This window comes from Centroberyx affinis, unplaced genomic scaffold (genome assembly GCF_046629955.1).
Source record: "Centroberyx affinis isolate AG114_WGS23_722 - 3 ecotype Tasmania unplaced genomic scaffold, CSIRO-AGI_Caff_v1 ptg000097l_1, whole genome shotgun sequence".
In the NCBI taxonomy this organism is placed as follows: domain Eukaryota; kingdom Metazoa; phylum Chordata; class Actinopteri; order Beryciformes; family Berycidae; genus Centroberyx; species Centroberyx affinis.
Genome location: NW_027278800.1, coordinates 201,630 through 228,127, shown reverse-complemented (window position 1 = coordinate 228,127; position 26,498 = coordinate 201,630). Strand labels below are relative to the sequence as shown.

The following is a 26,498-nucleotide window of genomic DNA, read 5'->3' as shown; positions in this document are numbered from 1 at the left end:
TTTCTGTTTTTCTGGACTTCAAGTAGCCTTGAGACTCATTGCAAACTAATAGCTACCATGCTGAGCCACTTACTTTTCCCCCACTCCATCCATTTGCACGGTTTTGGTATAATTTTATTTTCATGCTGTGAAACTGCCGGCTGATTAGCCCTTCAGATCAACTCCAGAAAGATTATTTCAAAAGAGATTTCGCCCTCAGCTTCCAGCTGCATGGCATCTGGTGGACCTGCGAAGAGCAACTTGGCTTATGAATAGTTTAATCACATATTCAGCGTAAAAGTGGCACATGAAGGGAAACATTACACAACATCCATGGCGACAGGGTGGCCTAACATTAAAGAGACTGTCCCATGAATGGAAAGTCACAGATTGAATCCGGCAGCGGCCGCGCGTCCCGTCGGAGTGTCCTTGAACCAGACACTGAAGCTCGACTCGCTCCCTCACACTAAGCTGCTGTGGATAAGAGCATCAGCTGAAATGTAAATGTAAATGAAACAGGAGGCGGCTGCTGGGAGCACAAGGGCCTGTTTCTAGCAGAGCGATGCAGAGGCTGGTGTGGCTCTGGAGGGCAGAGACTGCATGCTAACACACTGCATGCTAATCAGACTGTTAAACAAGCGGCCTGCCAGTCGCCCTCTGGCTCGTCCTGCTTGGAGGGAGAAATGTTATTACAGTAGGTCGCTTACAAAACCCGGTGACTGTTACTCATTATAATTACACCAAGTAACTAAAAGTGTAGTAGTCTGATTACATGGCTGAAAAACAGAGGAGACTGCTGGTTGGAAGGTGGGACTACAGACACAGAAAACACTTTTTAGACTTGCTTGAATATTTTAAATAATGGGTAATTTTAGTCATAGTGATATTAATGCTAGTCAAATTACAGCATTTAAATAAATTGTTCATTTCACCTCATATTGTATACATTTTGGAATCACAGCAATCAAAATCTGAGCGCAAGGCCATCACATTGCTGAGTCGGAGTGGACTGTGTCGGTGTTGCCATTTAAATCAGATTATCTGTAATGGTTTCCATATTGAAAGTAACCTTCCCACCCGTGCCTCCCTGTCAGCAGATAATGAAACCTGTCACTGTATAATCACAGCACAGAGAAGCAGCCTTATCAAGAATGAGCATGTCATCATCCTCACCATACGGCAGGATGGGGAGCAGCCTGGCTAAAGGTGGTGTTTCCTGTCACAGTGCCCTTGAGCAACACACTGACCCCTCTGCCTGCTCACTGCCTGTATGTAGCTCTGGATGAATGTCAGCTGTGTGTGTAAAATGTAAACATGGACACAGGCCCACATTGGAAATATTGATATATTTTCTGCCTGTACAGGAATTTGATTTGTTGCAGTGATTCAGGCTTGCATGGGCTTGTTTTTACTGCTGCATCAATCATAATCACATCAATATTGAACATGTGACAATTTTATTATATTACTCTCTGAAGCTGGACTCTCTGTGACAGGATATTATGGATGATATGACATGAAGAGTTTGGTTCCAAAATGAAAAAAGTGACACTTAATCTTACAGAATGACCAAATCCACAAAATTCAAACAAATGAAGGCACTTTTAAAAGTTGAAAAGTGAACGGTAGGAGGAAGAGTTATTGTGTGATATTTACACTGAATGGCCATTTCATTTTCAACTTCATTATTCAATGAATCTAGCGAGAGTGACTCAGGGGCTGCTGCCAGGGAAGGAAAGCAACACTTTTACATCCGTTGAATATTGAACCATGAAATTCAGGCAATGATTGGTTTTCAGCATTGATGTATACAGTAGTGTTTTGGAAGATGGTGATATGCTGTGTCTTTGTGCAGCTCAGCGCTGTATACCACCCTCTTGTGGTCTTAATGTGGTTTAAGAAGATAATGCAGATGAGGTTTCTTCATGGAGACACACAGGTTCGTCACACGACTCACTGCGTTTATATTTTATGGCTTTTTATCCAGAGCGACTTACACTGAGTGAGAAGATACTGTAAGTTGTCAGTGTTTTGCTCAAGGACAGAGTGTCTGAGGACACAGTGCTGTTTTGTGGATCGAGCCTGTGACCTTCTGCTTACTGGACAGCCTCTCTAATCATCACTCTGCCAGACTTCTTCGCTAATCTACTAATACAGCCATTCCCAACCTTGTTGCCTTGTTGTGACTCCTTGTTGCATGAATGAATGTGCAGAATGCTCAGTTTTGACACCAAATTATTTTCAGTTTTATTTTCCCTTTTCAGGCTATTTAACTTGATTATTGGTAGAACCATAGAGGCTGCAAATACTCATTATTTCACAACAAAACGGCATTTATTACAAAGATGCAAAACTTGAAAGTATATTTTAGACATATATTTTCTCAGATTCCATAAATTATATTGCAACCCACAAAATCATCTCTTGATGCCCTGAAAGGTCTAAACCCTCAGGTTGAGAACCACTGTACTAATAGACTTATACAGCAGCTATCTTGTGATTTGCTGGGCTACACAACACTATCTGAGCATGATAGTTTAGTCAAGATGACTGTGCCCATGTTGTGAAAGAGTAATCAGTTTTTATCATTACTTTAATATAGCTCCATCAAGTTTTATGGTGTAAAATATTACATTAAAACAGGTTAACTGCCACCTGCATTTCATTTCCACTTTAAGATCAACAGCAGGAGCTTATGGCAGGTCTTATGGACTGAAATACATTTTAAAATGCCACCAAATGGTATATGAGCATAGTCCTCACTACATGACCTGACTGACATTACAGACTGTCCCATAACCAAAATGTCTAAGGTTCTAAAGTTCGAAGTCTATTGTAAAAGAAAATGAAAAGCACCATTTTAAAAAAAAAATGCTGTTTTATTGCATCAATGCCTTATCCTTTGAGTTTTGTACAGATTTCATTATTTACAGATTCATAATTATTATGCCTCTAATAAATAGTACAACTTAAATCTTGCCCTCTAGTCTACATGTTTAAATGTTGTACATGCAAAGTATGTGTATGTGCTTGTCTAATAGGTATGCTGTCATATTAGCTATGTACAAAGTTATACAACAAAAACATGTGGGATCCAACCACCATGCTACTGAAGAGACACTGTGTGTTTCCCCTCCCTAATTAAAACTCTACTTCAGTGATCAATACATGCATCCATTCTGCAAGGGCGGGACAGTTTCATTACAGCAGAGCTGTAACCATGGCAACTGTAACCCAAATCCCATAAACTTAAAACACATAAAAAAAAACTCAACAAGAAAAAGCTCGTTCTTCTCAAAGAACAAATCCATAATGCTTTGCTTTTCCAGTTAATCAGTATATAACAACAGTGAATTGCTGTAAATTAAGTGGGGATTTCCCACCAGTAATGCTAGATTGGTGTATTAAAAAAAATCATAACCAGTGTGACCTACAAGGTTTTGAAGACAGTTTTGCACAATATGCTCTTTATTCAGTCTCCAAATGCAATGTTATTAAACCATCTGTGAATGAAACCTTTTACAGGTCAAAAGGACTTTTTCTGCCACAGGCAAGAAATCTATTCCTATAAATACGCTTTGTTTAAATATATGTGTTCACATACAAGTGCTGCTCTACCAGTAATGTCGGTAGATCAAATTCAACCTATACAGATGACATAAAAATCCTCATATATTTTTAACACTGTAGTTCAACATCGACCGGACATTGTGAATATAATGCCATGATAATCCTGCTTGACATCACATTCCCATAGTGCTTAGAGAGAGAAACAAACACGGAACACCGTGATGGGACAACAGTGTGAACAAGAATATAAATCCCACTAACGCTTCTCAATCCTCCCCTAGATGGCACTCTCACACAAACCTGTGACTTCCCCTTGTCATTTCATTAGAATGGATGGCAAGTACAGTGCAAAAAAAAAACAAAAAAACAAAAACAAAACAGACCTACATGACAAGACATATTCCTGCCAAAAAATGCCCGTTTGATCTTGTGTTTCCGCGTGGGAACAGAGAAAGCGTCTGTGTTGTGTTTGTCCGGTTTTCGTCTCTGCGGAGTTCTATGGCTTTGGCAAGAGGGGTGGAGAGGACGCACCCAGGGGCCCGTCCCGCCAGCGTCCGGTGTGTTGTGGTGCAGCAGCGGCCTCTTGGGGCTTGCTGTGCTCCCTCCCTGCACCTCTGAACCCGTCTGAGCAGAGTGCACCGACAGTCATGCACACACACACACGCGCACACACACACACGCGCACACACACACACGCACACACACACACAGACACTGTACATCTTCGACGTATACTTGTAGACACTTAAGACGCGGGTTACGTTATTTACAGACGACACTTTGACTTGATCGCATGCAGTAGATAATTATGGGTGTTTTGTGACCCCCGAAAACTGCGGGTGGTTTACATGTTAAAATGATGAGTCAGCAAAGGAGTTCAGAACTGAGCTCAGCTGGAACTGGCAGCCGCGGTGTGTGAAGACGTGTGTTTCACAATTTTTTAACTCAATCCCCCGTCCACAGGGCATTTTAAAGGAGAAATCCACCCTAAAACACTTTAACTTTAACTTTGTCAAAAAAAACAAGCGATGTTCCTTGCATTTCTGTGTCCATTTTGTCATTTTGTGTCTTTTTAACTGGCCAAAAGTAGATGCCGACATGTCATGTCAAGATATTTCCAGCAGCTACAATGGAGTTTGACAGCAGAAAATGTTTCAGCGATCTAAAAACCTCAGCGGTAAACGTCAGGTTTCGGTGTCAGTCCCTCAGAATCAAAGAGTGAGGGCTTCTTTCCAGAGCGGCCATTTTGCACCGAGAGACGTTCAACAATCATACAGGGAGAAATCCATCGTAGAAGAGGAGAGAGAGACCAATTTCTCCACCCACAGGAGCAGGAGAGAGAGACCAGAATGCAACGCAGCCACAAGACTCTCACGTTTTCTTGTTTATAGCCAATGTATAACCCACAGCCGAACAGAACAAGTTCAGGCTCGTTCTCTGGCGGTCGTCGAAAGGCATTCTGGGAAACGTAGGAAATCGCTAACTGGCGTAGAAGCAGACGAGGCAGGGGGCGAGGGGGGAAAGTGGGTACAACCGAAAAAAAGTAAATTGCGGCACTTCGTCACAAAATAACTTCGTGGAATGCAGTGAAACATCACAGACTGATGAAACGCGGTATCGAGTATCCGAGGGTGGATCTCTCCTTTAACGAGACAGAGGAAGCTCTCCTCGGTGCTGTGAACGCTGTGTGTGTGCGCCCGTCACCCTCCATGACAGAGAGAAAATGTGAAAGCCGACGCCCACAAGACTTAAGACTTTTTCGGAGCTCTCTTCCACACGGCGATAACCGAGCCGAGAGCCCCGAGACTCGAGTGGCGTTCGGGGGGGGGGTTTCCCGCTGCGTGTACGTTCATTAATGAGCGTTACATGTCCAAAACGTATGCCTGTAGCTATCATCCGGCTTGTATGACAGTATGACTGCTCAGGTTTTATTAGGACTGATGAACCCGATGTCAGCGGCGGCGGCTTTAAAATAGGAAGATGGCGAGCTCGTGTCGTAGCACCGGACGGACAGATCCTTCTGCTTGAGTGGCGGCGAGCTCTGCCATCTTCCTCCAGGAACTGTAATAAGAGGGCAATTATTCCCTTCTTCCCTCTTTCTTTCCCTCTCTCTCTCTCTCTCTCTCTCTCTCTCTCTCTCTCTTGGGGGCCCAGACTGCAGCCCTGATCGTAGCTCATCAGACTCCCTGTGGGCGACCGAGCTGCACACGCACACACACACACGCGCACACACACACGCACACACACGCGCACACACGCACACACGCACACACACTCACACACACACACACACACACACACACACACAGACACGGACACATCTCGCCTTCTGGAAAAGTGAGCAGTTCTGAACTCCTGTACTTGACGTTTTTTTTTTTATTGCATCAGGGAAACAGACGACAGAGTATTATGCGTAAAGTCAGCCCTTGAGTGTCCCTGTCAGAGTAAAGGGGGGAGGAGTCTCGCGTGACCCCTCCCCCCATGCTGGCTTCTCGGTTTTTCGGTTAGACGTCGGGGTAGGGAGTGTCACTCGCTCCAAAAAATCAAGAATCATTAAAAAAAAAAAAAAGAAGAAGAAAAACAACTGTGGTCTTATTTTCTGAGGGTTGTTTCTGTAGTTCTTTTTTTTTTTGTACAAACAGGGATTTGACCTCACCCACTGGCATGCACATGCAGGTTGGCTTGTTCCCCGCTCACAGTGGGCGTGGCTATTCCATGCCGTTCCTCAGCATCTGATTGGCCGCGATGAGCATGACGCTGATGATGAAGGCCATGGCGAAGGCGCAGATGAGGCTCTTCCTCACGCACGTCTGCCGGTTCTTCTTTGAGGGGTGGACTGGAAAATACATGGGAAGGAGACGAGAGAGAGAGAGAGAGGGAGAGAGAGAGAGAGAGAGATTGAAAAATGGGGGAGAATAACTATGAAAATGGTTTACAAGCGCCAGTTAATATCCTGCTACTCATTTCTGTCTGTGAATTTATCGTTTTCTGCTACCAGGGAGAGAAAATAATCAAACTCAGGGTGCGTTCACACAAAGCACGTTTGGAGAGGTTTATTGGAACTTTACTCCTTTAATTTGGTTCGTTTGAGCAGATGAAAACGATGCCATTCGAACTCTGGCGGCACCAAATAATGGCACCGAGACGTCTGAAAATGCTTCTTCCAAATGAACTGTGGTGCAGTTAGTTAGGAGTGAGAACATAATCCGAAACAAATACAAGAAACGCACTCCAAAACGTAAAGGTTTATGGGTATAATGAGATCTGATAGCCAGCAGTTTCTCATGCTTGGAAAGCCCAGCATAACAAAATGAACTAAGACTAAACTGCAGTTTGGACTGATGCTCATATTCAGCTGTTTCTTCATGTGTTCTTTACAGATATGAACACCAGAGAAGGTCAATTACAGCAAAAAGCACAGACAAGTCCTTCAAGTTACAGGAGCTAGAATCAAATTTGTTTTGACTCCCCAAAATCTGACTCACCAAAACCTCTAACTGGCAGGATGACACGTCACCAAACCTCTGTCCAATAACCGAGCTGCTTGTGAGTCCATGTGACTTTTGTTTACAAGCCCTTGGTTCACTTGTAATTGTGCAGCGTGAAGCTGAATGAACCAAATACAAAAAAAGTCAACTTGTCCACTGTGGCTCAGACCACAGAAAATGAACTGTAGGTGTGATCGCACCCTCGGTGTTGCTAGGGAGAAGTGACAGTTCTGCTCTGAATCCCAGCTGATGTGGGTGGGAGGAATGAGTTGCGGGTCACTGGGAAGCGAGCAGCGGAGTGGGACACCGAGGTGAGATCAGCCCCAGCTGCGGTTCGCTTCACAATACACAGGAACAGGCTGTGTTCACGGTGACGGCCACAGATCACAGCAGAAAGCCTGACTAGTCTTCGGCTTCGGCATGCAGTAATATGTACAGTATTACATTCTTAAATATGCAATACATAATGCATTACAATGGGCAGAAGGATTAGAGCGGACATCTTTCTTTATCTCTCCGTTTCAACTTACATATTCTATTCTATCCTAAACTACCATTATGTTAAATCCTCCTTTTGTTTTATCTGCATGAAATAAAAAGACGCTGATCATGGTCATCAGATGTTGACATAATCCTGTTACTCATAAATATACATAATCCTGTTACACATACACATACACATACATAATCCTGTTAGAGATACACAGGTTCAATTGTGCATTAAGTAGAAAGAAATGCTGGAATGACACCAGACAGATGAAGAATCATGCAAAAAAAAGAGACATCAACGTGAAAATACGAGTAAAACGCCTGCGAGTCGAAATAAAGGTCTACAAATGCGAACTGACACGAGAGCACACGAGAGCACAGACACACACACACACACACACACACACACACACACACACACACACACACACACACACACACACACACCTTCACACAACAGCAAGCCAGGCTCTCTCCATGAGATCATTTTCTGGCTCAATCAGCCTCCTCTGTGGACTGGTAAGTCAGCAACTCTCTCTCTCCCCGCGGCCAATCGGCGGACTGTGAACGGCGGAGACGGGTTACGGGGCCGCGGTAATTAGGGGAGCCGGGCCAACGACCCGCAGCCACACAGTTCTGGCTAGCCCGCTCACTCGCTCGACCTATTTTTAACTCTCAATTCAGGAAGCACTGAAGTCATCAAAAATGCTTCTTGACTGCTGCTCCAAAGAAAATGCAATGTGGAAAGTAGGACATAGACAGAAATTGCTACATCTTTCTTGGCGGAGCGTCTTCAGTTGGCAGCCCCTCGCTGTGAGATACTATTCCAGGCTCTCACTTAATAACAAAAGTGATTTTTAGCCAAATGGATTATCTAAGAATGGGCTATCAGCCAATTAGCAAGGTTATGTAACTCACGGTAGGATCAACGCTGTGCTTATATCTTGCTGTGTGAACACAAGGCGCTGTAGACAATAACTTTTTATTTAGCTGTGTAATCGCATTTTGTTATCAGGGTTCCCACACTCACTGGGACATCAAAGACTTTTCAAAGACTTACAAGATCTTGTTTGGTGAAATTTAATCAATCACAATTGGCATGTGTTGGGGTAAGACATGACACTGATCACAGAGGCTTCATTTATTTATTTTTTTACTAATGCTCTTCTCAAGTCAAGAAATCCTGGTGAAACCCGTAATTTTCAAACTGCCGCTGAATCAACAGAAATCTCCATCACATTTCCTCAGGCTGTGAAATAGTTGATCCAAGGATGGAGAGAGCTGGGGCATACTGATGAATTTGCTACACTGTCATTTTAAAAATCAAGTAGTTTCAAGGCTTTATTTTATTTTTCTGAAAATCACAATCTTTTTTCAAGGCCTGTGGGAAGCCTGTGTGATGCTGTTTGTGTCTCAGGTGTGTGCTGCTGCTGCCACAATTGCCAAAATGTTGTAAGTATCGATCTATCTCTCTCTCTGTAAGTCATGGTCCATGGTCTGTGGAGTTCACAGTGGATTGTGAAGACGGGAGGAGAGTTGTGGTCCAGACGTTAACGCCCATCACCAACAGCCTGAACCTGCTGTCAGACTCATAAACACCTTCATCTGAACCAAAACCAACTACAGCACTGCCAAGTTTCCATAAGGATTTTTGTTGCAGCCTAAACCTTATACTGGTTTCTAGGCTACTGACCTAACGGTGATCTATGTTGTGGTCAGATGGACACGCATATGAGCACATACATATCCACACTAATAATCCAGGAGAGGTGCTAAGCGCTCATTGCTGTGGTGTTTCTGCACTGCTCTTCCCAGAGATCACCTGTCAATCAAACAGTGTGGGTGGAGCTTGGATTTGAGTTTCTCTTTTCTCTGTCTGTTCAGCCATGGTGGCTATCGCTGCTCATGCTAACTACCCAGTTCTTCTTCTGCTGTTTATTCCAAACAAACTGCTGTTGCTGCTGCTGGAAACATAAAACACATCACTTGTGCAGCAGAGGATTTTTCCCAGGAAAGAGCTACCAGACACCGAGTGTTTAGAACAGCAAATGTGCTCTGAACTGTGTATAGGTTGAATCACTATTGTGCTATATCAATCTGCAATTGTATGAAAATGTCACGGATTATTACCTCAAAAGATGCTGGTGCACATGACAAAAATCTACAATATGAACAGACTGTTGGGGCGCACACTTCATTTTGGAGAATGTACATGTAACTGTGACATTCATGGATCAGAGTTGATTTCCACACACAGCTGCCAAGCGTTCCCAGGACAGCTGCTGCTCCACACACAACATGCTCTCCACGCTTACGCTATTGCTGCAATTTGTTCAGCAATGAATCAGCGCCTGGTGAACTTAGCTGGATCAGTGGTTACATTCTTTATTCAGTTGTTTTTCAACTCAACACTATCGATTCCAGAGTCAGGTGAAGCCTGGGGAAATCAAGTGCCTCTTATGCTATCTCATATATCAGTAAGCTGAAGCAGTAAGTACTAGAGTAGCATGATGAATTGGACTCTGTATGAATTGCACTGTGACACTACATATTGATTTCTACATGACTGAGCACATTTAGGTGTCCCTGCCTGGCAGGTGGTCTGTATAGACCTTGGGGCCAAAAGAAGTGATCGCTCTGTAAGGATCCAGCGGTGGTAAGTCACCATCATAAAATCGAGTGGAAACGTCCCTTCCTCAACAGCATGAACATGCTGCCCACCCCCTCCTCCCCCCTCCCCCTCCTCCCAGGTTTTAATACCCTGATGAAGTGTGGTGCAATCTGTGTCCGAACCCATTGTCAACACAGTTGGCCCTGTAAATTTCCTGGAGGACAGGCCATTTTGGCTCTGCACCCCGCCAACACTCCAGCTTCACAGGGAAGTGCTGCTGATAAAGGGACATTAAAGCGGGTTTGGTCTCTGAGCGTCCATTTTAATCCTTAGGAAAAAACACAGACTTTGTCCAAAAGGTGTGATCAGAATGTGAATCCTCAATCCAACAGCATCTGCTACATGTCCATACTGATCATACTGTATACATTTAATATCTATTCCCATATGTGCAGAATTTCTGAATTTGAAAATGCTAAATAAATCTATTTTGATCCATACTGAAGCACAAACCCAAATATTCTAGTTAACAGTGATAAATGGTGTCTGTGCATGGGTAAACTTTAATCCTACTCATGCCTGGATAGTATTTTATGGGTATTTTTGCATTTAAAGTACACTGATGTTGCAGAAATTTCTGCTCAGTGAATCATTTTAAATACAGTGCAGTGAAAAACACTAATCTGCATACAGTAACAATGTAGGAGCGCCTGGACAGGAGCGCCGTCCTGGGACGACTCAGGACTGAACAGACTGCTGCTGTCCAACATAATGCGAGAAGCAACTCTGAGAGTTTCATTTTCTATTCAATTATAATTGTTGTAAAATAAATGTAAATGCTTTTTAGTCTGGTTCTCTGATTATTTGTTTTCAATCAACGCAGAAAAGACTCGACACGACTGACTCATCAAATTGGTAGACTAGCTAAACCGCAAATGTGAAAATATTTACAAACGGCTTTAAATAGGATTTGCTTGAAAAGAAACAATTACATTTCCATTTTCATGCTGTGAAATAGAGTGGAAAAAGTCGTGAACGACCCCCCGCTGCCCTCACATCCATCCATCCCATCTTGGACGGACAGTTTTGCAGAGTCGGTCCATGCATATTTCATCTGTTCTGCTTGTGAACAGGTGACCAGCTGCCGGACGGCCCCACCAACACCCACAATCAATAAATGAGCAGGTGTGCTGCAACTCTGCTGGCTGAGGATCTTGATGGAAACGCTCAAATCCTTCCTGACAGGCATGTACTTCTCTCTCTCCTCTCTCTTCCCTTCTATCTCTCTCCCCTCCCTCTCCCTCACACTCACACACTCCTGCATTTACTCACTTGTGCACATACACACATTCCCTTACTAATTGAGTTTCTCCCTCTCTCCCTCTCTCTCACACACACACACACACACACACACACACACACACACACACATATACAGTATGTACACACTTGCCTAGCTCAGGGTTTATAGCTCACCTCCCTCAAACTCTGTCTGACAGTTCCCGGAGTTTTCCTTCAGGCTCTCCTCCTCGTTGATGATAATGTTCTCGATGTCCTTCATGGTCAGGTGGTCGCGGAAGGCGTGGAACAGGATGTGTTTCAGCTCCTCCAGCGTGATCCTCTGCATGTCAAACTGCAGGGGGACGAGGAAGAGGGGGGGAGCATGTCAGGAAGAGGGACAATTTTCCTTTCACACAAATAAACTGTCTGCCCATTTCTACAATAAGCCTGGTAGGTATATCCAGGCGGAAACTCTGTGTGTGTGTATGTGTAGCTGTGTGTGCGTGAGTACAAAGTACAACTTTTCCACAATTTCAGGTTTACTGTGCAGACTTCAATAAAACAAAACAAATAAAAAACCCATCGCACTATCACACACAACCGTTTTTGCTGCCAACAACTGTGATAAATAATGTGCATTGTGAGTAATGAAAAGAAACTCATATTCATGAATCAGCATGCATGTTCAATTCTAATTCCTCACCACGCACAGAGCAGTTCCTCTTACAGATGTCCCTCTAATGCATTCACTTTAATCAAGGCGTCACACGAACTTGACGCTTTGATTAAATTGAATGCGCAGGAGTTACGGCCTGAAAGTGATTGATTTAACTTTGAGGTTTTAGGGCATTTACACAGTCCAATCCGAAAGAAGCCAAACACACACGTCAGAACTTGACGGGCTTTGAAGGTGTCGCTGAGGGCAAAGACGAGTGCAAAGGTTTCAGTTTCAAAAGTTCAAATGTAGAAGAACTTTTAGCCCCCGGCTTCACGGCTCCACTTGGAGAAGTTTGTTTGAAGCAACGCCATGAAACATCTAAAAGGAAAAAAGGATTGCATCCTCGGCCCGAGAGCAGAACTCCATCTGACCTTTGAGAGCGGTGATTTAGAAGTGAGCGATTTCCTGAATATGTTATATTTAGGTGCTCAACAGCAGCGATGCAATCAAGCCCAACAGAAAGAAGTCCTCAGGAATGGCAGAAATTAGCGAAAAACGCGAAAGGCCTGAATGAAAAGGAATGAAATCACAGAGAGGACTAAACGTTCTTGATCAGACTGAATCCCTCTGAATCAAACCCTGGCATCAGCACATACTGTTTCTCTCATATTTACTGATTCAAAACAAATCACAACACAATTTACCAGGCTCTTGATGAAGTGCGGTTCGGTGAACTCGCCAAGCGCCCCTCATGTTGAAGGACACTTGACGACTGGCTGGGTAGTTTGATTATAAACGCTTGTTATTCACTACAAAGACGGCTGCATGGTGATAAAACAGAAAAAAGCAAATGAGGAAATTCACATCGCTTCCTGGACTCAAGGTGTGATCATGAGGGAATCTGCCAAAACTGGAAAAGTTGCATGGAGATGCACTTTCACGATGCAATCTGTGAGCAAGGTCTCCTCCCCCATTTCCCTCCCAGTTTGGCCAATGATAAAAAGCCCATAAATCAGAGCCAGGTTGTATTGTTTTGTTTGTTTTGTTGTTTTCCCAACAATTAATTCTCATAAAAATACACAAAAATGAATCATACACTGATTAATCGCTTAAAATGTTTTACAAAAGCTTGTTTTATGCTGTGAAATTTGAGAGCAAACATTTGCATACGCCTTCCTCAACTAACCAGCTTAATTTTTTTGGCTTCATATTTGTTGTAAAGACCACAGAGGTAAGAAGAGGAAAAATAAAAATATGTGTTTCAGACAAGAAGTAGGTGTGTCTTTGAGGACAAATCTCTATGGATGTTGTGGTCTAATGGCAGTAAAAACGCAAATTAGTGGGTCACTCACCCTGTAATTGTAATTAGTCTGTAGTATAGATTTGATTCTGTTTGGGGTTTTACATTTCATTGTCTCAATTAGATAATCTAATGTTACAAAATGGGGCAGTAGATCATTACTCTCTGGTTTTCCCTGGTGTCCCAGTGTCTCGGACCAAGCCAGCCGAGTCGAATTGACTCGTGTTAATACATCGCTTCTATCTGCGCTGACTGCAAGCTTACTGCTAGTGTTACATTACTTCTGACTGATGGAGCTGAAAACAGGCCCTTGGGACTTGCAAAATGCTCAAAAATGCTGCAAATGTGTCAGGAAGAAGGTACAAGAGAGCGGCTGGAAGCAGTAATGAAATCAGCTTCAGGCCTTAGGCACTTTAGGAACAAACAACAGAAGCTAGATCTTTTTCTTTTGATATACCAGTAGTTCAAGTTCAAGTTTGTTTATTTCTATAGCTCTTTACCACATGCATGACTCAAAGAACTTTACAGAGAAAGAGACTGACTTGTAAAAGCACAAGACACACAAAAACAGATTATTGCGAGACACAGCCTGACCTACCAGCTCCACCAGCTTTAGACCCTCGAAGCATAGGAAGGAAAAACTTCCTTAGTTACTGATCGAAGGGCAGCTGACTCTAAATCTCACATTTCCATCACTCTAATGGTCCTATAATTTAGAGAACAATTCTGGGATATGATGTCAAAGCCAAGCAATCACGCTACTAAAAATTCAAGTTTGGTTTTGTCGGTGACCTTGCACCGCTCCGTCTAGACTGGAGAACTTGAAAAAGTCTCTTCCAAACCCAGAGACAGGAGCAGCAAGACTGAATCTGTGATGACATCAAGCAAAATCTTCTGAAGCGGCTTCACCGACGACGACTGACAGGCCAACTGTGGGGACAAGGTCACAGCACCTGGGGGAATGTCACATCGTGGCGGATATCAGCTCATTTTCTGTCTCACAACTCTTAGCATTACTTTGAAATAAAGTTTGTCGGGGTGTAAAAGCAGACACAAACTTTCTATGAGCCCGCAGACTCCCCCTCGGTGTCGATAAAGAACCTGCAGAAAGTGTCTCCTGACGATTTAATGGATTGGAGTCTATTTCTTAGCTGTGAGAGACAACGGTTCATGTTTATAAATATTGATTCAACTGGACAAAGGCCTGACATTTTCACAAATCTGCTATAATGGATAGAACGGACGTGAAGGAATCTGGGAACACTATTAATCTCCCACTGTACAACTCTTTTTAACACACCTCCCCGGTAATTTGTCCCGTTCCTGCATGACACCAAATCCCTGAGTACGTTGTCACATCCAGCGACACAGCGATGAGCGATGCACATCCACAGTGAGAAGGACAACATTCAGGCGGACTTCCTGGCAAGCCCACTGGGTCGATAATTACATAAATCACTGCATAAATCACACTCAGACATAAATCACACTTAGCATCAATATCTCTCCACCTCACAGTAAGCTAATGAATACTCTCCCAATCATGCCTCAAATGTTAATCAGCCCCAAATAAAGATTAATTATCAAAGCTAATTAAAAGTTGGGGGTCGGTGTTTCATCTTTTGTTTGCTCAGTCATTAATTACAAAAAGAAAGCAGGTGTGAGTGTTGAAAGAAAAAATGCTGAAAGAGAAGGTACATAATAACAGAGTAATAAATCACTTAAGTTTTATTGTACAGTGAATTAAGTGCACAAGCGATGCTTATTCTACATGTTAGCTGTGTAAACAGGCAAACAAATGAAATGGGTGCTGATGCGCGCAAGATGGGAATTAATGTTTAGCACTCTTGGCTGTAAAGAAATACTACTATTATTTACTTCACAGCTGTTTTTTTTAAAGTCTGATAGGACACATTCACTAACAGGTAGTATATTGATGGAGCATATGAAGCATGGCATGGTGCTCAAATACTATTACTACTGCTACTGCTACTACTAATACTGCTACTACTACTACTGCTTCTGTTACTACTACTACTACTCCTACTACTTCTACTACTACTACTACTACTGCTGCTGCTGCTTCTACTACTACTACTACTACTACTACTGCTGCTGCTGCTGCTTCTACTACTACTACTACTACTACTACTACTACTTCTACTACTACTGCTACTACTGCTTCTGTTACTACTACTACTACTACTACTGCTGCTGCTGCTTCTACTACTACTACTACTACTTCTACTACTACTACTGCTTCTGTTACTACTACTACTACTACTACTGCTGCTGCTGCTTCTACTACTACTACTACTACTTCTACTACTACTGCTTCTACTACTACTACAACTTCTACTACTACTGCTACAACTACTACTGCTTCTGTTACTACTACTACTACTACTACTTCTACTACTACTGCTACAACTACTACTGCTTCTGTTACTACTACTACTACTGCTTCTACTACTACTACAACTTCTACTACTACCGCTACAACTACTACTGCTTCTGTTACTACTACTACTACTGCTTCTACTACTACTACAACTTCTACTACTACTGCTACAACTACTACTGCTTCTGTTACTACTACTACTACTACTACTGCTACTGCTACTACTGCTGCTCGTACTGCTACTACTACTACTACTACTACTAGTGCTTCTACTACTGCTGCTAATACTGCTACTGCTATTGCTACTACTTCCACTAATACTGCTAGTACTGCTTCGACTACTAATACTGCTGCTACTACTACTGCTACTACTTCTACTACTGCTATTACTGCTTCTACTACTGCTACTACTACTGCTGCTGCTACTACTAAAACTACTACATATATTTGAATACCACCTTTCTGAACAAAGTTACAAAGCGCTGCAGAATGAAGGAACAAAAAAACATATCACCAGTATAATATATAATCAGCTGTAATAAAAGGGAAGTCTTGAACTGCTGACTCCGTTAATGCCCATAGGTCATTAACCAACTTAGCAAAATTCAGAAATCATATTAATTTTTGATTAATGGTTGAGCACCACCTCTACTACTGTAAACCCTAAGACCTTCCTGTTCTTGTTGATCATCAAGCCAAAAACTTTGTTATCTCTGTCTATGTGTGTGTGTGTGTGTGTGTGTGTGTGTGTGTGTGTGAACTTTGCAAAGACATCACAAGCTTATATCACAAGGCATCTGAAAGCACTGGAGTCAGTATTCAGAGTCAGTATTCAAGTGAAGGTCTCCTGATGCTAATAAGCTACAGAAGACACACTTTAGATAACAATCACTGTTATGCCCCCAGAACCCAACATCTGATGGATAAAAACTTAAAGCACACACACACACACACACACACACACACACACACTCACACAGTTGCCACACTTGCAGTCTCACAACGTACAGCTCCACCTGTTCCAGAGTCTTTATGTGTATAATTGGCAGTATCTATCTCACATTACCCATTATGTGCAACAGCATAAAGCAGATGTTTGTTTTAGATAAGGATTAGATGTCTCACAGACAAGAGAGACATGTTTGTTTTGTTTCCCCTCTCTTCTCCCTCAGGGGGGAAATAGAGGAAGAACGACACTCTAACGGATCCTAACCAGACAGATCCACCAGGAGCGATCCGGCTGCATCTGCCACTTAAAGTCAGAGCCAACTCCGGTGTCATTTCTCCCCATGGACGACAGATCGCCGTCCTAATTATGTTTACCCGACCTTCGCGCAACCTCGCCGCTCCTAACGATGCCATCACTGGAGGACATCAAGAGACCGCCGGCGCTTCATTTGCCAGGGAAAGAGGGATGAGGCAGAGGATGGATTCATTCAGTGAGCACTCCGCTCTGGCAGATAACAAAAATCCCATTTTCTTCTCTCCTTCCGCCTCCCTCCGACTTCCTCCGCTCAGACCGTATTCATAACCGAGCAGAGAGTGACCTTCACGGGATAATGGTAGAATAACAGAGAGGAGAATAGGATGGTGACACCGTGACTCCTAAAGAAAAGACCTTCAGCAGGACACCCAGCGATGTGCGCCCCAAAGTTTTACATAGTGAACACTGGAGAAGTATCACCATGCACAGAAGAAATCTTCAGTTGTCCTTGTCTCACCATCTCCTTTAAAAACAAGGCATCACACACACCTGCTTAGGAACTAAGTTCAGTCTGAGGCTTAATTACCCGCCTAAGGCACAGTAGCTCTTAACGAGGTGGAGGCTTGATTAGTTCACTTTGGACTGCTGGGGAAAGACTGAAAGGTCAAACACGACCTGCTCTGATTAAAGCCCAGCGGAGCCTTGTAGTGAAACAACACAGAGCGTCCAAAAAAGTGACTGACATTCATCAGACAACATGGAGGAGGCTGCCATGGTCACCAACCTCTCTCGTTTATATTGAGCTCGTTAAAAAACACATTTTGTTTGAAGATGGACTCATCAAAGTGCATGAAATAGAGATTCCACACATGAACCAGATATTAACTCAGGCTGTGTTCACAAGTAATATCCCAGTCTGAATTTGATTAAATTTGGAGGATGATGCATCTTTTTTTAAGATTATTGTTTTGGGCTATTTTTCACCTTTATTAGACAGTTCCAAGTAGAGAAAGACAGGTAAGGCTGTGAGAGAGAGAGACACCACTGGTCTGATTATGACAAAACTTCATGATGAATCTTTGCATTGTGTTCCGGTGTTTAAGTGATTTGATTTGGCCTGATGGGGGCGCTATGATTAAAGGTCAATATTCCACATTTTGAAAGGCCATAACTGCTACAGGACCGGTCTGATTTTGACAAACTTTGGGATGATGCATCTTGTTGCTGATTGGCCCAAAACGTGCCTGCATCATTTGTCAGGGATGAGATGTTTACCTTATTTCTAATTACACAGCTGACAGTTTGCCAGTTTGTGTGACTTTTAAAGGTTTTCTTTTTTACTTACAAACAAAAAAAACAAAAAAAATGCCATCATACCTAAATAAATTACAGGTAATGTAATGGGATGCAATATGACTGGCACAAGGAATACAAATACAGAACCTATTAGCAACTGAAGTAATCTCTTCAGCTCTACTAGGTATCAATAAAATCCAGTAAAATGTAAATTTGTCTGATCCAGATCAGTCTGAAGAGATGTAATGAGTTTGGTTAACTTCACTCTGGCAGAAATAGTGTCCTTGGTCTAGATTATGCGCACACTTTTGACTTGGCTCAGATGATCGCGTGGCTGCAGGACTTGGGGTTCAAGACTCGGAAGCGGGAGTCGTCCTCACAGCGAGCGATACTTTTTCTAGCGTGACACCTGTAAGTGAGAGCTGCGGTGTGCTCAGCTGCTCGCTCACACAGGCGGTGTGAGAAGTGCCAGGAGCCAAAGGATCTGCTGAGTTCAGCCCTTTGCAGTACAGTCAAATTATACAGTTACAGATAACACTCTTCACACACAGTGTGGAATCCAATTATGTATATTTGCTAATCTAAATTCCTGCGCAATGGAGCGGGAAGTATTTTGAAACCATCGTGGTAGAAATACTACTGCATTTGAAAAGCGCTGGGGAAAAGAGCTGCATGGGGACAACCTTAACCAGGCAGGTCATCGGATTTGAATGCACACAAGTGTGGTGTAATGGCTGTCATATTCCCAGACACAGAGATATCTAAACACTTGACCTCTGCTTTTTCAACAAGTGCCTACTTCTTTCCTCTAATCATGTCCTCTCATAAATATGCGGCCTCTTTCAGCGTTGGGGTCTGAAGTTCATTTCGGAAAGTAGGAAGCTCTGCCTGGCAGGACCGTGTTGTTTTGTATCACAGCAGTGTGTGAGTCGCATCATCATCACTGCGTCTGTGTTACCCAGGTGACAGTCTCTCATCCCCTTAAATTTCTGTTGGGACATCCTGACCGGGATACACAACAGATAATTTGATCTGTGGATGACGCACCCATACAGACTGTTTGAGGGGGAAAGACAAAGCTCTGAATCAGATAAGAGGGTTTTATACAAGCTTGGCAGGCGCTGCAAACGGTGCTCAAAGTGTCTGTTACAGTCGGACCTCCTGTGTCTTCAGCTGGTAAACAAAGAACTGTAAATTAACGACACGAACCTCACTTACAACCAACAAGACACCTGGAAAGACCTCTGCAGCTATTAGAAAGGCATCAGATCTTGTGAGATCAGTTGTTTGTCTACGACCCAACCTTATTAAGCAAGGCAAGCCCATATTAGAGCTGCACAATATTGACGAAAACATCATATTGTAACTTTTGGATAAATACTGAGATTGCTCTGGATACAGCTATTTCTTCATGATTGCACTGTCAGCACTTAAAATGCTTAAATTTTTTTTTGTGTGTGGTTCAAATTCATGAATACAGTAAATTCTTTCTTATTTTAATACATTTTCTCAGTCATGCAACTTGATTTGTCTTCCAGGAACTTAGCATATAGCTCAAGAAACACTTTTCCCTCTGAAGTAAAAAAAAAATTGCAGCCTCTTGCACTTTGGAAGTTGCAGTTGTCAGTGTTACGATTTCAATATTTCCTTTTCGATTTTGTGCAGCCGGAGCTTGCATCACCACCCAGTCAGGAGAGGAGGAAGAAAAGAAAGAAACCCTGTGTGCCTCTATAAAAAGAAGCCCTTTTTACTGACTCGGCTCATTCCATCTATTGAATATTTTTACATGGAATTAAATGGGATGGTCTGCCCATCTAACCGGCAATAACAATGACTGTTAATAGGTTGAGGTCTTGACAGCTATTAGCCGTAACGCAGTGACCTGACGAGCTGCAGCATGTGCAAGAAGACGTAAAGTAACGCAGCGTCATTACTGAATTCAGTCTAACAGTCTAATTATCTCTCAACTATATTCAGTTTTCACGTCTGCAAACCTTTCTACTGCTTATGACTGGTGCCAGGCTATTTTCTTGCATTTTCTGTCTTGCATCACTTACAATATACTTCAGACTTTGCCCACTACGACACCTTTCAGTCTCAGGAATATATGTTCTCTGATTCTCATATTCAAAGCTTATTTTCCATCCATCTCATGATATTCAGCTTCTAACTTCTAACCTAATCTCCATGCAACCATAACATACACTACCAGTCAAAGGTTTGGAAACACCTGATTGAATGTACTATGTTTTTCCATTATCTTAAAGCCATTTTGATCTAAAGGCTTATGCTTAAATGCTTCAGATTTGTTTCTTAGACAAAATATAAATAGTGAAGTCGATGCCTATGTATGAATTTCTTTCCAAAGCCTTTGCCTTTCCATCAAGGCAAAGGACGGCTACTTTAAAGAATCTAAAATATAAGATAGTTTTGATTTAACACTTTTTTGGTCACTGCATGATTCCATTTGTGTTATTTCATAGTTCTGATGTCTTTACTATTATTCTAAAATGTAAAAAATAGTAAAAATAAAGAAAAAATGCATGTGTCCAAACTTACTTGACTGGTAGTGTATTCCATACTGCTCACATATAGACAGCAGTAGGCACAGTCTGCTGTCCATACAACTAATTGCATTGTCCCTCTCTTATTTGTGAAGTCCTGTTGTTCTTCCACTGTGCGAGTCAGGATGAAACTCATTAAGTTGTCAATACGTCTCTGCAGCAATGTCACCAAGACAAATTACCGCACATTCATCCTTCTTGAGGATTAGCCTAAAGGTTTCTCATTCTGATTCTGACAATTTACTTTACAATGCCTGGCCTCATTCAAGTAAATTAACCTGTATGTTAACCAAACCTGTAAATTAGCGCTGTAAATTCCCTGTTAGATTTACAAGGGTGCAACAACTCAACACAATTACGTTTGTACACTGTTAGTGTTTGTACATTGGGTTGTTACACCCTTGTAAGTACATTATGTATTAATGAGAGTTTCATTAACACAGTATTATTGATTGTGTATTTACAACTGCTGTTCATAGGTTAATACACAGGTAATTACACTGGAATAAGGCCACTGTATGGTGCTACCCAGTGAGCTAACCTTAGTTTATTCACTATGTCCCTTTCTAGCCATGCTTGATGCCCCAAGTCCAACATGTAGACATTCTTTTTGTTGTTCAAATGGAAGCTCAGCATCTTTATTGATCTCCGCCTTTAAACAGCCAATCCATCCGTGCTGAAAGGCCCCAAGCCTTCAGGGGAAATTTATATCTCCATTACCACAGCGTCACCCAGCTGTCAAAGAGCGGGAGATTAATTGAGAGAAAACACAAAACATAACGCACAATAAGAATCACAACGGGCGGGAAAAAAAATGAATGGAAGCCCGTGGCTGGAACCAGTCAGCAGTCATGTTGAGAGTGACAGAAACATCGGCCACATGGGACATCGGTGAAAATGAACCAAAACCTTTATCTGTACAGACCCTGAAGACAACAGCCTCATCCTGACCCCTAACCTCAGTGACCTGTGAACATCTGTGTACTGCGCGTGCAGTTAACACCCTCTGATCCTCACAGAACAGACATCACAAAGAATAAAACTAAACACGCCGTCATAAATTTTTTTCATTTGAAGTGTTCTTGTGGCTCCGGAAAACTCTGATCAAAGAGCTGCAGATAAAGCATCTGCTCACTCCGGGTATTTAACAGTGTGTCAAACCTTTAGGAAAATCCATTTGAGGCTCAGAACAGAACAGACAATACTCTCCTACTTCAAGGAGGTTCACTCACTTTGCGTTCACTTTTCATTAGCTGCAAGCTCAATGACATGATGCCACTGCCAAAAGCAAAGCAGAGGACAGTGAACTTTAGGTGCTTTAACTCCGAGGAAGGCAAGGAAACAAGGAGAACTGCCCAGAGCCATTGAGCTGGCTATCAATAGCCAATTACTGCTGGTATGATTAATCAAGGAGAAATTACTCCCATTAACCCCAGGAGAGGAGCAGGCTAGAGGAGCTGCTTGGGGGTCACGGCCCTCATTAGCAGGATTCGCGGATCTATATGCCCTGCCTCATGTAATTCATTGCCTCAACTGAAGAGGAACGAGGAACATAGGAGTCGAGGGAAGAATAGAGGAAAGACTCGAAGATAGCAAGAGACAAATAGAGGGCTGAAGGGGAGAAAGAGTGGAAGAGCAAATTAATTGTTAGCAGAAGTTGACTTGAACGCAGCCCGATCTGAACCTGAAAAACTTCCAGACAAACTCTAATTAAGCCCAAAGGGTATGGTTTTTTTTTTTTGTAAACCCAAAGCAGACTCAGGCCTGAAATTGCTGATATATTTCTTATCTTGAATTGGTAATAACTTTCCTTCGCCCTAATTTGATATTTTTGCTAATTTGCTATTAAGCGATTTTAAGCGATATTAATGCAGCCCGATCCGACCCGAGAGCATCAGGTCCAGCTGGGTCCAAACATCAATATCTGCTCTAAAAGCGACTACATGTCAAATTCAAATCACAATACCAGTTGCAATTATTTTTAGCTGTAATCTCAGTTATGTTTTAGAGGCCGCTAACCTTCAAAGTTGCAACAACCAGCTCTGGATGAAAGAGATGCGCATGAGAAATCTCAGACTTTGCCTCTCTTTTCTTTTGCCATTTTCTGTCTTCTCTCTGTTTTTGTTTTTTTTAAAGGCAAAGGCCTTAAAAACAAGGGCAAGCGGGGAGAAGCAACCCACCTCCTTATTCGAATATCTGAAATTAAAATCGTCCCCACGGAAACGTCACGATAGGCGCTGGATTTTAATATGTATACGCTGTGGTGGCGGACCGCATCACCCAGGACTCAAAGCCTGCACTTAAAAGCCAGGGAAAAAAAAACAAAAAACGTTAATTCATGCAGTTTTTTTTTTGTTTTTTTTTTTGCTCTCTGCCATCTTTGAGGACAGCTTGGAGAGAAAGCTTAAGTCAAACCATTGCAGGAAATACTAACACACTAAAGCATTTAATGATGAATGATGAGCAAAAGGCCCAAGTCTTTTGAAGTCGTATATCCAATATAAGATATTCACCATCCATCCTTGCCGTCTCTGGCACCGACGGGGCTTTGAAGTACAGCTTGGGGGAAAAAGGTTAAACCATACTATCTCCGGCAGCGTTGACACACTGAGCTATGGCGCGAAATGATGAACAATGAGCAGCGGGCCGATGTCTTTTCAACTGCGCCTATCCAACAAATTATTTTCACCATTCATCTAAATAGGATTCTACACTGTGATAACTTAGTGGATAAAAATGAAGAAGCACCCCCTCCGATGAATCCAGCATGGCAGCATAATGTAGTCCGAGGCATTTAGTTTGATTGACAGAAGCATCATTAAAATTCTGGGCACTCAAGACCACAACAGATCCTCTTGGGTGTGAGAGAGAAGAGTGTGTGTGTGTGTGTGTGTGTGCGTGTGCGTGCGCGTTTAAGTTAAGTGACTGTGTAGAAGATGCAGTAATGTGCTGCTGACACTTCCCAGAACTGAGGCCTGCATGAGAAAGTGCTGTAATGAAATGAACCACTAAAGGTAGCCAAGGTGACTCACATGTAATTAAAGCTATACAGAACACGGGATGTGGGGGTGGGGGGTGGGGGTGGGGGTGGGGGGGTGTGTTAAGGGAAGATGGAGAATAGGAGCAAAAAGGTCAAAAAATTACAAAAAAGAAAAAAAAAAGGCTCCTGCAAGTCATGGAGGGAGACTTCATACGATTCATACGAGACTTCATACGACATATTCATATTCATATTTCCATATCTGTAGTGTATTGTGGTTTTATGATACTAAAAGCTGTATATTTTAATTACACTGTACATGTAAAAGCCCAACTAGGGACAAGTTAAACTCTCTCTGCAGCACATCAGTTTCATGCTCTGTAGTGGAACTATGTTAAATTGCATCGTCCCTATCAAATAAAATTCAAATACATGAATAAATAAATAAATAAATAAAGAGAGATTGAGAGAAAGTCGAAAACGAGCTCTCACATCTCCGGAGGGTGTGTGTCAGCGCTGCTTCTCCACAAACTTCAAACAGCAGCGTCCATGTTTTTTTTTCCCTTCACTGCCGGGAGAAGGAGAGTATGGGTCCGACCCATGCACAAGAAGACTGATTGGCACAGCAACTCCTCACCGCAGACTCTCGACTACATTTCCATGCGCGCAGTATTCTGGGTAAGAGCTCATGGTTGAGGTCTTTATTCTGGATAAGCCTCTTAACGCGCATCTTTAATATTCTGCTTCCCCCCCCCCCCATGTCTATAATAAGCAGAGTTCCTCCTGAGCCGAAACATGATGTTCCTAGTGGTAAACTGTCATTTTCCAATCAGTGTTACACAAACAACCTGATGTTATAACCGCTCCTGCTTTCTCACAGCAGACGTCAACAACAGGAGGTGATGTCAGCATCTCATGGGAGCTGAGCATGTTAAAATATATCAGTTTACCGTTTAAATTTGGCATAACTCGGGAATATTATCCAGGGCTTGTTTGGGATCCTGTGAATGGGATATGACGTTTAAATGCATCATCTCAAAACCAGAATGCATGAAATGTCGCAAATATTAAAGTCTCCATGAAATTAACTCCCATTACTTTTACTTATTGGAAAACAGTGTTTAGTGGTGACCTCATGCTGCACCAGGAGGCGTAAATATAGATTTTTGAACAATCCTGCTCCTCCTATCAAATCAAACTGCCCTTCTCTCACCGATATTCCATTGGTTTACACTTTTCAGCACACTAAAGATGCAGTTTCATGGGCTCTTTAAGAGAATACTGGTGTGCATGTAAATGTAGTCATAGAGTACTTGCCAAGCGCCATGTGTATATGTCTATCTAAATGTAAATGTCTACATATATGAGTCATTTTAATTGGAAAAATATGGCGTTTAATTAGTCTCAAAACCCGCGCACATAAAAACCAGGTGCGCGCGCACGTGATACGAGCGCACAGGTTTGGAGGCGGGGATAACATCTCACTCCTTTGCCTAAACCTAACCAATCAGAGGCAGAGTAGGGGTGGGTCTTCCAGAAAATGGGGTAGGAAAAAAAATGATGCGTCTCTGACCCCTTTTTTGGCGGCAGAATCATCAAGAAGAAGATGGTGGAGAAAAAAGAGGTAAAGTGAGGAACAGCCACATCTCAAATAGCCTGTGTAACATTTTGGTTATGCACGATTTACTTGTGTTAAAGGCATTGTAGAGGATGCTTTTCCACTCGCGGATACTGTTCTGTGTGCTCGTATCACGTGCGAGTGCCTGGTTTTTATGTGCGCGGGTTTTGAGACTAATAAAACGCCATAGTTATACCACTACTTAATGTGTAACAGTTGCCGAATTTAGTAAAACAACAACAAGCTGTTTTGCATGTCCAGACGAAAGTGAGCAGCGTAAAGCTCATCTGGAGGTTATCATGTGTACAGCGTACTGTCCCACAGAGGGAGTGAAGACCTCAGAAGAGCCGCCGGCGCTGGCCAGGGATCAAAATGTCGCTCTCTCCTGGCATAATGGCATTATAACGGTCGGAACGATTGAAACAAATGGAGTCATTTTCACTACAATAATGTCCCATAATCCACCGGCCGACCTCTGCGCTGGAATCTGAGGATGAGCACATTAGAGGAATGCTACTCAAAGTGGATTAGTTTGAAGGAGGGTGATTAGGAATATGGAGAGGGAGGGGAGGGGAGAGGAGTGGGGGGTGGGGGGTGAGAAGAGGTGGGGTGCTGATTAGCTGTCTGTAATGTCACGTCTCTGTGCCACCTTCATTGGTATTCAAGGCCACAGCTGACAAAGGCAATATTGCTATGATTTTTCTCCCCTTTCTGGCTTCCCGGCAGCAGGTGAACGCCCTCGCAGTGTGTTTACATCCTGCATGCAGGCCTTGAAGCAATCAGACAGCCAGTGGCCCCTTGTCAGCAGCAAGGCTCCTGTTCCACTGGCTGAGCGGGTGTGGAGAGCTCGAGACTTCGCCGCAGCCCGCGGACGGTATCCGCTCTCAGCTTAACAGACAATCACAAGACATGAATCCCTCTGATGAAAGACGGAGTCAGTGGAGCCTCTGCCCTTTATCCCACCTACACTGAAGCGTATATACAGAGGAGAGGCAGAGGCGGCAACGTGTGCTTTCAGAGTATTTTTATGCTTTAACGCACCGTGAAAGCCCGAGGTAA

At 42.9% G+C, this 26,498-nt stretch overlaps 1 protein-coding gene across 1 annotated transcript in view; it reads right to left on the bottom strand.

Annotated features, from left to right (window-relative positions):
• Positions 1–5,949: 5,949 nt before the first annotated feature.
• The window catches only part of LOC139646804 (calcium-binding protein 8-like), a 62,936-nt gene continuing 42,387 nt past the window's right edge, over positions 5,950–26,498 (bottom strand). Inside the window, exons 5-6 of the mRNA XM_071522542.1 lie at positions 11,614–11,770; positions 5,950–6,385 (exon numbers count right to left, since the gene is read on the bottom strand). Of these exons, the coding sequence (XP_071378643.1) occupies positions 6,258–6,385; positions 11,614–11,770 (285 nt within the window). The 3' untranslated portion in view covers positions 5,950–6,257. The remainder of the gene's footprint in view (positions 6,386–11,613; positions 11,771–26,498) is intronic.